Genomic DNA, 13417 nt, shown 5'->3' with positions numbered 1-13417 from the left:
AGAACTCTTCACAACCACGTGCAGTTATTTTGTACAGAACACAGCACATCTGTGAGACAAACTTCAAGGCCTTTTGAAAATCTCACTATTTACCAAACCTCTCAAAGAAAAAACCCAGACAAATTTATTTTAATTTGTTGTGGTTTTTTTTTAGTATGTATATTGATCAATTTTTATTTTGTTTGCTATTCTATAGACCTATTTTGCCTCATTTTATGAAGCAACGTTACTTTATTGACCTATTTAGTTTTATATTATTGATTTTTTTTGCGATTTGTCATTATTGTAGTAAGCATTTACCTCTGAATATAAACCACATTGAGGTAACTAATATATATATATATATTTATTAAAAAAAACTGAATTCAATTCACTAAAACATTAGAATTCTCCAGTTTTTGGGATGAAAGTCACATCTCACAGATTCAATCAGTGATGGAACTTAGGGTCATCGGGTATTTCAGGTCCAGCAGAAACTGTTCATGGATCCATACTCTGGATGCAAAGCCACCCAGTAGCCTTCTCTGTGACTTCGGATGCTCCATTGCTAAATGATTGCCCTGCAAATCCTGTTCTCTTCTCATTGCAATTTTAATTTCAACATGATCAATTAGTTGGTGGATTTGAATATGATGATCATATCTGGCTGCAGCCATGATGGTGTTATTTGGGCTGCAAAATTCAGCTGCTTGCCAAGGTCCCCTTCCATATGCCAGCTGTTGGAGGCAGTGAGGAGCCCAGCTTTTGTTTAGCTTGTGGGTCAGGTTTCTCTCCAGCGCTAACAATGGCAATGGTCTTTGCCTGACGGTGGCCTCTGATGCCTTTAAAGGCCACGGTCCTCGATAAGGACTTAGTTATAGTGTCAGTGATAGAGCCAATGTCCAAAGGTTTTTGGGTAGTTACATCAGTCTATTTACTTGTAATGTAAAATTAGAGTCAAGTAGAAGGACTAAAGAAGCGTTCTGCAAAACAGGTTACATGTGTCGAAACAAATTAACCTACGCAAAATGAGCTGTGATTGCCAATGGTCAGTCTTCTACATTTGTGCATTATATTATATTATATTATATTATATTATGATTTCACAAAACATCAGCCTTGTAGAAACATTTAGCTGATTAAAACGTTGAAATTAGACTGCCATCTTCAGTTTTGTCTTTTAGCTGGTGGCGATATGGATGTAAACAAAGTAGTCATTGTGCACAACACTGTCAAAGATTGTATATGTATTAAAAGATGGATCACTCTGTAACAACACTGTAATAAACAGTTTCCGCAGGCCTTGAAAATGCACAAAGATTTTCTTACTGATCCAATCATGTCTGCAGTTAATCTCTCATTTAAACTTTCATTCACTTTTTTTTTATAAATAAAACTTTAAAAAAGATCAGCTTTAAGCTCCAATTCAGTACTTTCAGTACTCCGATCAAGTTACACATTGTTAGAAGATAAAATGTGCTAAAGGAAGCATACGCAATAACTTTCCATTCCATTTTAATGAGCTGTGAGAATTTCAGTGGGAGGAATTATATTTTACAAATAAATAAAGGAACATGCTGGTATACTGACAAGTTTGTACTTTTATTTCACACACTTTCCCCTCATTATGTGAGAGGAGATAATACTACGGTTGAAGTCTTTTGCTAGGAATGTCAAGGGTTTTAAGGGTTTAAAAGCTCCGAAGTCAAAAAGTTAATCTTATGCGTTGCATTTCTAGATTAATGTATGTAGTATTGCAGAAGTAATTATTTTGACTGTGGCTGCTGAGCTCCTGGTGATGTCCCTTCTGTGTGTTGTGCTCCAACAACTTAAGAATTAATTGGGTCACTTTATTAATAATTCAGCAGCATCCAGTGCTATAACTCACACACCACATAAACAGAAGTGGAACTTGTGTTCACTTTGTTTTAAACTAAACTAAACTGACCCATTAAAATAATAGCAACTACTTTTTGTGTTTAACCTTGGTTATAAAAGAAAACACACACACACACACACACACACACACACACACTAGAACAGAGCTAAGCCGAACACAGAGACCAGTCTTTGCATTCCTTCACTCCTACACTTTGGCCAGAAAACTGTCTGATACACTGGAACTTTTATGAGCTTTGCTTTTTTTGTTTATGATTGCGGTGTGTATTATCATTCTGCGACACCACTAATCTATCTACCACTTAGCAGGCAAAGCTGCAACAGTGAGAAAATAACAACATAATATCTTTGAGAAGGTAGGGGAATCTGCACAAGCTTGTCCAGTAGCATAGCTGTCTGTGGACAAGCATGTGCTCAGAAATTTAAGTTTGGTCCAACATAAAGGCAGAAAGTCTTAGCCTGGTTTAAAAAAAATCAAATTTGAATTAACTTGCATACTGAATTCACAGTGGTTGTTTTTCATTCAAGCAGTGATTTCCCATGATATACGAGTATTTTACTCAGCACATCTAACATGGTTTTGCAAGGTCATTCGCTGACCTTCTCTTCCTTCATAAACGTAAAATGATGCACAAAAAGATTACCAACCAAAACTGAATCAGTACAAGATATTGTCATGTCTGAGTGTGGGCAGGCAGGAAGAGAGGACCCAAAATGCAGGACTCACTGAGGCGGAAGTAATTCAAAACACACAGCTTTATTGCTGGTAAGAAGCAGAACAGAAAAACACTAACTAAACTGGAAGAACGGAATAAGTAGGCAGGAAGGCTGGCTGGCAAACGGAGCACACAGAGGAAGCGAGGGTGAACAGATGTTAACGATGCGACACCGAGTAGGGGAAGACACAGACACTAAATACAAGAGGTGAACGGAGCAAAGAGGAAACAGCTGGGAGACACGGCTGACGTTGATTACACTGACGAGACAGGGAGAGCACAAAGCTGAACGCACTGACAGAGGGCACAGACCTACAAAATAAAACAGGAAGCACACGCCAGACAGAGACAGACTCGTAAACAGGCATAATGACGTCATGGACAAACAGAGGGACATACGGGCAGAGAAGACTAAGCACAGGCAACCTAAACCAAACATAAGGGCAAGATAACAAAACCTAAACCAGAAATAATCATCATCGTCATCAACATCATCATCAGATAACTAAAGAATCAGAATATAATTGTAATCAAAACAGTATCACCAGAGAATAACTAATCCATAATGCAAAAATAAACCAAAACATAAGAAACTCAAAATGCTGGGTCGACCCGACCCAGGACCGTGACAGATATATTGTACATCGCTTGGGATGCCCATTTATAGATATCCCAGACATCAGATAGCTCATTTACAGACAAACCCTTCAAATCTAATCTGGGTGCCTGAGATTTAAAGTTCAGCTTGCTGAATGCTCAGTTCACTGTCGCCTGTATTATCATTAATAAGACCCCATATAATTAGCATGGATTACTAAGTCCATAATATTAGGACTTTTTGTGTTAATAATATTGGACACCCAGCAACTGAAATAGACTGCTGAAGCCCATACTGGATAACAGCATGGGGCAAGGGTCTTCCACTTGGCCAGAACAGAAGCAAAGATCTTATGTCTGTCATTTTCTTATTATAAATCCATGCGGGTGTTGTGCAGAATCAGAGCTGATTAGTAGAAACTGAAATAACTCCTGCTGTTCTTTTAATAAAACAGAGTGGGAATATACAATAGCTGGCAGATATAACAAAACATGCTGTTTAGCATACAGTACACGTGAGCTACGATATATTAATGGCACAGTGCTGAATGGCTAATGTGTTGCGAAATTACCCCAGCAGTGGCAATCACATTCACAAAAGAAGCATGAGGACACAAACATTGACAATTAGCCCTTTTCATATAAGCAGGAGTTAAACATTTATCTTACCAATTTGCTACTTACATGATAAAATCTCTCTTTATTTTAGGTTAGAGATATTATAAAATAAACACTAACCATAAAGAAGCAAACTCAAAGAGCCCAGATATCCCCAAATGATAAGGATCCAATCATATTAAAAAACATATTAATCAAAAACACCACACACACAAAGGAATTATGTAATATAATCTCACTGTGATGCTAATTCAAACTCTGTAGCACACCCTGATATTATTAAACAACTGATGTCCCTTCCTTCCCCAAGTAAGTCTCCATTAAGGCATCCTTCCACTAAGATGACATTGCACCTCGACCGCAGGTTGTTTAAAAAAGGAAAGGTGAAATTTGTCAGCCCTTGGTTCCCCCCAGACTGCCCTGAGCCCCAAGCAGTTGTGTATACATATATATTCACAAGCTGATGGGGTGACTACATTAAAAAAAGAAAGAAAAGAAGAATCAATACTACTACTACTACTACTACTACTACTACTACTACTACTACTAATAATAATAATGACAACCAATTATTCAGACCTGCAAGTTTCCCAAAACTTGGCCAGGTAGAATTTTTTTGGACAGATGGACAAAAACCTGAATGATCAAACATAATATCTGTGTGAAAGGTATTAATGCATATTCATTATTTCTAAAGGTTTAATCTCACTGTAAACTGAGTTGGATTCTAACTTACTCACTGTGAGTTTTCCATGTTTCTTTTGTTTGCTTTGCTTGTGTCCTTTCCTGCTATGTACCCAAATTTAAAGCCCTATGAGAAATCAGTTTAACGTGCTTACACGCCACAGTAATTATCAATTTCTCAAGGCCTGTTTAATACATCATTTTATGCTTAATTTGATTTCAATATTCCTTCACCTAAATTAACCTGGTGAATGTGTTAATAGTTCAGCTCCACTAATTGGCAAATTGCTGTAATATGTTTCTGATTAAATTATGAGTATGTCCACAAATGTAATTAATCATTCTCATCATGTTTGTTCCCACAAAGCCAATCCAGTGTCTCTGCCTGTAAGATACAACATTAAAAGTCAGTGATGAACATCTGCTTTGTGTTTGGCAGAGTTTAGCACACAATGACAACAATCCTGCCTGCTTTTACTTGGGCAGTACATTTGTAGCCGGAGCAGAAGTGCATGCATTTTCAGCATGACTGGCATCCGTGTGAATCAAACCCCATAGCCCTACAGCGCTACTCTAACCCAGTGAACATTACTCATTCACGTTTACAACTGCAGCTCATTGGCAGCTCCTCTGGGATTTGACCCTACCACCTTCACAGTAGGAGAATGATATAAGAGTGAAATTTTCTCATTAGCTTTCTTGTTACAGATTTTTTTCTTCCCATTTCTACCTGGTTCACCGATTTGCTTTGTTTGTTTTGCTTTTTTTGCCTCCTTTATTTGCCACAGTGGATCCAGGAATGCTCAGTCTGTCGCACATACGCCAGAAACCTTGGCTACATATATACAATTCACTCATTCAGGAGGAAGTCTTCACCACACACTTCACTGGGTATAACTGGTAAACTGCTTGTTAACCCCCATCAGATAATCATAGGAAAGTAAGCCAAAACATTTAGATGTACACATGATGAGGTTCATACTGAAGATTGAACTGAGTATGGGAATGGGAAGAAAGATTATTTGCGTGACTCTGAATGTGGCATGTTTGTTGGCGCCAGATGGCCAGGTCTGTTTTTTTCACAAGCTGCTGATCTACTGGGATTTTCCCCATACAACCATCGCTGCCCTCCAAACGGCCTCCACAGACACCAGGTCTCTCTCTAATAGAGCACTTCTGAGAAGTGGTGAAACAGCACATTCAGTTCATGGATTGGCAGGGAACAAATCTCCAGCAACTGCAAAATGCCAAAATTATTCCGATTCCTATTCATGTTTTTGGCATCTTGTGGAATCTGTGTTCTGCAAGTGAACAATGTTCCAACAAGGAACACCTCATGGAGACGCTGGTGTATGTATATATTGCACATCAATCACAATTACAAGTTAAAATATAGCACTTGTAGCTTGTTTTAAACCCAAAACCATAACTAGCTTTGCATGTCTACAGGTTGCCATAGTGATCTAGCCAGGTAAAATTTGAGGCGCCTGGCTTTTGTCAGCCACCTGTCAATGTTTCCTTTTTGCTCCCTTAGATGACTGTTGTTTCTTTTAAATGTATTCTTTTGTATAATTTTACTCCGAGGTTTTTATTTTATTGATTTTTGATAGATTTTTTTTATATTATGATTATTACATTTTTGCTTTGCTTTTCAGTGTATTCATGTTTCTGTTTATGTGGGCTTTGTGTTTATATTTTTAGGGACTTGAACTGTTAATATGTTTGCCTCAGCTGGAAAGCACCTCAGGGCAACTCCTGTTGTTTTTACATGTGCTAGATAAATAACAGTGACTTGACCCGACTGCAGAAGCCCCACTGCACAACCTACAGGACCGAAATAATCAGCTGCCAACGTCCCAGTGCAAGACACCACAGGACACCCTTCTGTGTTTAGGCAGGTGGTGTACAATAGCAAAAATCTGACTGATACCAAATTTTCCTGACTCACTTTTTTACCATTCTGTTTTTATTTCTTAATTCAGGTTGCCTTCACATTTGGCATGGCCATTATTTAGAGGCAACTATGACTGCTTTCCACTCTATAATTAAGATAAGGGTATGGGATTTACCTTTTCAGTAAGGGCATGTTATCTAAACTCAGGAAAGTGTAGTGTCTTCAGGCAACAGTCACAGGCTTGTTTGACATTTCTGGCAGAGTTGATAAGCCCTTAAGCCTATATGGCAGGCTGGATTGTGACAATGTTATCTGTGTGCTTGGGTGTATCTCCAGTAACAGCAGCTTGGTAGCCATCCCGACACTGAAATCCACTTTGCATCACTCGGTTTTTATAAATAAAGACACAATCCTTCATAAGATCTTGTATATTAAGAGATTAAAACCTTGCTGACTTAACTGACAGCAAAGCAAGGTAGTAAGAGATTACATCTCTGTCTATACTACTTAGATATGAAGGGATGACTGGAAAGTGCTGCGAAAACTTCCCTACAATGAATGCTTAGCATCAAATATGAGTTGACATAATGCATAATAAAGAGTTACTTGCACTATATTATCTCACAGTGCAACAGAAGGTGATGCCCAGGTTCTGTAGCCATCATTTAGCTGTGTTTATATCTCATTTGTGGTCATTTCGATGTTCTCACCCTTACCTGGGAGTCTTTCCCCTCTCTTAATCCGATTTTAACACTTCTTGGAAAATAAATGTCACCCCCGCCACTTTTCTGTGCCTGGCTGTCAGCTTTTTAGTGGCAGTAAAAAGCAGTCTTGGCCTGGGCTTGGAACTCATCCCTCTCAAGCCTGTAATTGCTTCATTAGAGCCTCTGCTGCATCTCTGCCTGGTAGCTTGGGGGATTTAATAAGAGCTGTGAGGATGCTCTCAGACTCTTCTGTCTGTGCTGCTGGGATGTTGCTGGGGAATTTCATATAACTAGGCTTTGTTCCAATGAAGACTGAAAGTCGAGGAACATCAAACTAAGTACACTCCTGGATGCCTTCAGTCTAGCTCAACTGTTGTTTTCCCACATCTTTTGTAGTGTTGCTATATCCCCAGTGGCTATGCTTCTTGTGCTGCTGAGACTGTAAACCAGAATGGAAGGAAGATTAGGTTTCTTGTGGTCCATTTTCTGACAGATGAGACTCATCAAGTTACAGGACAGTCTGATGGGCTCATAAAGAAGAAGTACAGGGTGAATGTAAAGCTTTATTTCATCCATTTTCAACTGAAGGCAGCTGAAAAGACTTTGTATTCCCCCTCATGCCATATGTCTGAATGAGAGCATGAATTGTTGTCCGTCTCTGTGTTAACCCAGGAAGAGATTGCTGACCTGTCCAGTGTGTATCCTGCCTCTCGCCCTATGGACAGGCTCCAGCTCTCCTGGATTAGATAAGCGGAAGAAAATGGATGGATGGATGGATGGATGGATGGATGGATGGATGGATGGATGGAAATCTATATTTTTGCCAAATATGTGCCTGGTTACATTATAATCAGTAGTGATTGGTGATGTCCATCAGTCACTGACTGAAAATAATTTTCATCCAAATATTAAAAACAATCCCCACATTTAAAGTTATACTAGCTTGTCTAGTTATTTTTTTAGCCTCTGAAAAACAGGGTACTATGTATATTGAAATACTTATAGACTTAATTGAATGTCCCACTTTATCTAACATGATTTTCATGTCAGAATTATGCTCTTAATACACATAGAAAATGCTAGCTTACAACGAGGTTACTGTCCTGCATGTACTTCGGGTGTAAGTAACAACACAAAAAAAAAAAAAGCCTGGGAAACAACAGCAGATAGCTACATTGGCAGATTACTGGCTGCCAGATTAGTATTAGCACGATAAAGCAGCCAGATACACTCACATCCTATCATCTATTTGTAAAAGCATGTGTTTAAACTGACATGCATGCTTATGTGGCATAACAAGCAGAACAATCCCAGTTGCGATCAGCATTGCAGTAATGTGCAGTTCCATTTCCAGAGATTTGCACGTCACGTTGCAGTTGAAGCTAATGAGACTGTCAAAGAAACGGCTAGACAGTATATCTGAGGCCGATTGGTCAGTTTGGTTAAGGGGAAAAAAGGGAAAGTGCCGCTAAAGAGAACAGCTCATTCCAAATGAAAAACTAACACTTTAAACTTCGAAAAAGTGAAAGAACTCATTAAATAACATCTTAAAGTTTTATCACTTGCATTCGTTAAAGCTGAGCTAACAAATCCAATCTAACATTATCAAACTTGGCACATCTCCTGGATGATTGAGAATGCATCAAGACAAACTTGGCACACTTTTAAAGCAGCAAACTAACTCATGTTTACCAAGAGTTTGACTTTAGCCTATAGCTACCTTTTCTATACACTTCTTATATAAAACTTTTCTATCACACCACAGCAAAAAGAGTCAGACTTTAGAGAAACAGATGTGTTTCTGTGTGTGAATATGCAGAATCTGTGGGCAAAAAGGCCCACAGATTTTTGTTTTTGTTTTTTAAAATGATCTGGTCAAAGCAAGTGAACAATGGGGAAAGGAAAACAAAATATATTTTTTGAACTGAAATCTTGAAAATTAAGTCTGCTTTTAAACTCACCGCAGTCCTATTCGAGAAAGCCACTGCTTAAAATGTGCATATAAAAGACAAACAATGACGACAGTGCAGTAATGTGAAAAAAGTTTAACGGTATTATATTCATTCAATGAATACCAAGTAGTACAGGTCTAGGTGAAACTGTGTGTATTGTCAAAAGGTCAGAAGTGTTTACCAGAATTATTGCGGTCAAATTCCAAAGCATATTGCGGTTTTATCTTCGATTTGTAGTATTTTAGATGTGCACTGAGACATTGCCACAAGAGCAAATGAAAGCTTTCAGTCTGGATCCCCAGAAGGTTATAGTGACCAGAGCTTTGAATGAATAAAAGAATGAAGGGTGCTGCCACATGCAATCTACAGTAGGACTCAACTATATATAGCAAACAGCATGGGGGAGGAGGAAAACTGATGACTCTGTGTGTGTGTGTGTGTGTGTGTGTGTGTGTGTGTGTGTGTGTGTGTGTGTGTGTGTTACTAACATGTGTACACATGTGCATGAGAGTATCGCCGTAAAAGACAGACATGCATCTTGTTTATAACCCCAGTGTATGCATACATGCATGTCTGCATGCAGAATGTGCACGTCTGCTTGCGAACTGATTTCTGAATATTTCACTTATGCGTGTCATTTCTGCATGTGTCATACTCACGTGATGACCAGTGAGGTGGAGAAGAGCAGCGTTCCCAGGAGGCCACGCCGGCAGTCTGCATTCTTCCTCTGGCGTTGGTGCATCTCACCACCACAGTTGTCACAGCAGCGGCACATGCAGAAGAAGAGCCCGGCTATTGGCATCAGAATGGTAAAGAGCAGGCCCACTGCTGCACAAACTAGGAAGCCTATCTCGTAGTAGATGGCCTGGGGTCGGGGGAGAGGAGTGAAAGGGAAAAAGAAAATGAGATGCAGAAAGATGGACAAATTATTTATGAATAATAACAACAAAGAGAGGTGAGTCAGTAAATGAAGAGATGAGGATTGGTTTGGTAGAAGAAGGAGGGGGTGAATGTTTAGGAGTGAGGGAGAAAATGAGGAGAAAAGGATAAATTAATAGCAGAAAACACAAAAAGACGGAAGGATGCACACAAGGAATACAAGGATAAAATGATGAACAAATCTAAAAATATCTGGTAGAATCCCACCGCTGCGAGTTCTCTCCAGTTGTCCAAACAGGATTTGCAGATGAACAAAGACATTGCGTAACACTACTCACTGCAGGAGAATCCTCTCTTTGTTAAATACAGCAAGCTAATTCAATAATTCAACTTCCTGACTGCATTTTTACACAAAACAAATGCCAAGACTAAAACAAAAAATGAGTAGGATGAAGGTTTTTGTCCCTGCACACTATAGTGCAAACTGAAAGTGAAAGGGGAAAATGTGTTGGGACTGTTGCAGAAAGCAATTGTTGGACATTGTTTTTGCAAACATTTTAACCCAACAGCAAAATGCACTGGCAGGATAGTAACAGATGAAGTATGATGGGAAAATACTCAAAGGAGCTTCCCCTGTACAGTAGCCCTGTGGTACAGTTCTTCCCACTATAACGAAGCAAAAAGACAGCATTTCTGATGAAAAACCTGCTTCAATAGGAATGGATTGCAATGCAGTTAACACACTAAAGGGAACGACTTCCTAATCTTTCTTCTTTCAAGAAAAATCAGGCCCCAGAGTGAGATCATTATACCTGTTTCAGTGGAGCTCTGCATTCATTGAAAATAAGGTATATGCCTAAGACCATTATAATTTATTTAAGTTTAGGGAGTCAAACCATGAAGCAAGCGAAATCATTTGTTGGCAGTGGATGATTCTTCCAACTTTCAGGATTCAGGAGAGGATTTTAGTAAGTAATGGTGAGGTGAAGTTCTAAAACAAATAAACAAAAAAAAATTAACTTAGGTGGCTGAAACTGAAATTTTACTGTGAAAATTTGTAGCCGGTAATCAGAAAATGTAACCATTTCCTCCGCCTAGCTAAAACTGACAAATGTAATGTCTTGATGCATGCTCAATCAGTCAGATAAGTAAATCCCAAAAGGTTAATTCTGTTCATCTGGACGTAGTGTTTTCAGTGGGAGAAACGATTTGTCACTCATCCAAGTCACTTCTTCAGTTTCATAAAACAACCTTACATCCAAACTGCAGGAAGATTCTAACAAATGTGTCCATCTTTATCAGACTAAATTACTCATCTTATATTAACTTCATTAACTTCTTAGAATAAGACAACACAACAAGAAGTTTTAAGTTCTGCACCTAAAAGAAACAAAAAATGGACCTGGTTTAAATTTGTCTCTGCGTTGCTCTGTTTGTGGTGCTCCTGCTACATTTGAATTGCTCCCAAGGAAGTCCTGCTCTGACCACTTGCAGGTGCACATTTGAAATTTTATACCACAGAGGTCAAACTTGAGCTCTGTGGCAAAGCCTGTGGCCTCCAAGCACAACAAAGCACTCTCATCAGTAGCATCATATCAAGAGTGCAAGCAGGAGCATGCAGATACTTTTTAAATATATTTTTAATATATTTATGGGTCTATATGTGGTGAATTCATCCCCTAGGGTCAGACTGTCAAAACTGTGAGAAGGCACATTCTCCTTCACCACTCAGTATTTTCCCCGAGTCAGTTCCTGCAACTTTAAAATGAAATGCATGTTAAAGGATCCCTGTTGTGACACAGTGGAGGAGATTTTGCATTCGCTGTAGCAGTGCACCTCCACAGCACAAGGGCAAGCCTGGAGACGGTGCTTTCTATTACTGTATTTACTGGAATTAGAACCCTTTCAACATCACCTATGAAATCTGCACATCATTTGTCAATGACGGCCTAAATAATCCTTAACTTTCAATATTCAATATGACAAGCTTCTTTAGCAAATTCCTTCTGATATACTGAGAGAGTTAAAATGCTGCTGTTGGCAGCTTCTCACTTGCTCTTCTTGTCATGTGCCACAGTGCTCCTACTTAATCTGCCCCTACCTAAACTGCACGCAGCATAGGCTCTGGAAATTGTCAAAATTAAATAGGGGATTGGTAATTCCCACACCATATGTAACTTGTCACAATGATGTTCAATAGCTTCTCGTTATGAAAGGATCAAAGCAGCACTGCTATCACTGCTTTGAATAGAGGAACTGCTCTCCCAGCTGATTTGTACTAATCTTAATCGCCCTCACAAGTCAGTGACCTGCCTCCTTCAGGGACTCCTTCATTGGCTTTTGGCTAAAAGGTAGGGTAGAAATAGATTCTGAATAAGACTGAGAGGAACAGTCTTCTGGTTGATTTTTAAATCTTTACGCACACATGGAAAACTCGAGTAAAGATAATAACCCACAGTCCTGTCGCTAATGTTTGGAGGAGTGAAGGCTCCAGCTGTTTGACTACATTAATTTCTAAGACATCAAAAAAGTCTCTTAATCACTTTCTTTATGACCTTAAAAATATAGACTGCAGAGTCCAAAGAGAAAAAGGGAAATCAGAGATTCTGAAAATGCTGTGAGGCAAAAACTAAAGGAAAGACTGTGTGTCTGCGTGGGTGTGTGCACATATGTGTATGTGTATCATCTAAAGGCACCAATGTCAGCACAGTTGTTGAGGACACTGTGCAAACTGTAGTGCTTGCATTGTCATTCTCCTTCTGGGCTCTGCTTGTTATTGGGTGAATCTTCAGCAAAAAAAAAAAAAAAGGTCAAAAATGTGCCGTTTTTTTTCCACCGCCACTCTTAAAGGGCCTCCAGCTCTTACTATTTTGGGACTATAGCTTTGTCTTGGCAAGTGCCCAAAAGAAGAAGGTGACCTTCCAATAAGAACAAACTGGATGATGGGTTGGCAGCATGTCTGAAGAGTGAAGATGTGAATTTCTTTAACATGAAACAGATTTAATGCCAGCAGCAGCCATGAGGCATGCTGAAGCATCCTCAAGCAAGAAGCTGTTTCCTTGATTCATTAACAGTTAACTTAATGCCCAATAAGAGCTCAGCCTACTTCTCTGCTCTGTTTTTCTGGGATTCTGTATGTTTACTATTAGAGTGGATAGATCTAAAATGGCCATGCGAGGCCATATGAAGCCCCACTCACCTATTCAAATCAACACAAAGTTTAAGAAGAGCAGCCTATTTTAAGAAAGCTTTGTGTAATAGAGGGGAACTGAGATAAAATGAATAACTGTAGCACGGTTGAATGAAGAGGTAATAGTGTACGATTTGAAGAATTTTGTCAAATTGATTTTTAAGTAGGTGTATAGCACCCACTAACACAGGAAATACCCTGTAAAGTCATGAACATACATTTATGTATAAGTACTCTTTAACATCATATACTTGCAGGAAAACATGTAAACACACACGCTCTCAAACACACGGTTGGACAATTTA

General features: G+C 39.0%; 1 protein-coding gene across 15 annotated transcripts in view; it reads right to left on the bottom strand.

Moving 5' to 3' along the window:
- Window positions 1-13417, bottom strand: part of prom1a (prominin 1a) — an 86574-nt gene that overhangs the window by 38473 nt on the left and 34684 nt on the right. For all 15 annotated transcript variants that reach the window (XM_040010154.1, XM_040010152.1, XM_040010155.1 and 12 more), the window contains one exon: window positions 9703-9908. In XM_040010154.1, the coding sequence (XP_039866088.1) occupies window positions 9703-9908 (206 nt within the window). The remainder of the gene's footprint in view (window positions 1-9702; window positions 9909-13417) is intronic.

The sequence above is a fragment of the Simochromis diagramma genome, unplaced genomic scaffold, assembly GCF_900408965.1.
Source record: "Simochromis diagramma unplaced genomic scaffold, fSimDia1.1 OVJJ01000585.1, whole genome shotgun sequence".
Lineage (NCBI taxonomy): Eukaryota > Metazoa > Chordata > Actinopteri > Cichliformes > Cichlidae > Simochromis > Simochromis diagramma.
Note: the sequence above shows the minus strand (reverse complement) of the source record. Positions and strands in the feature narration are given on the sequence as shown.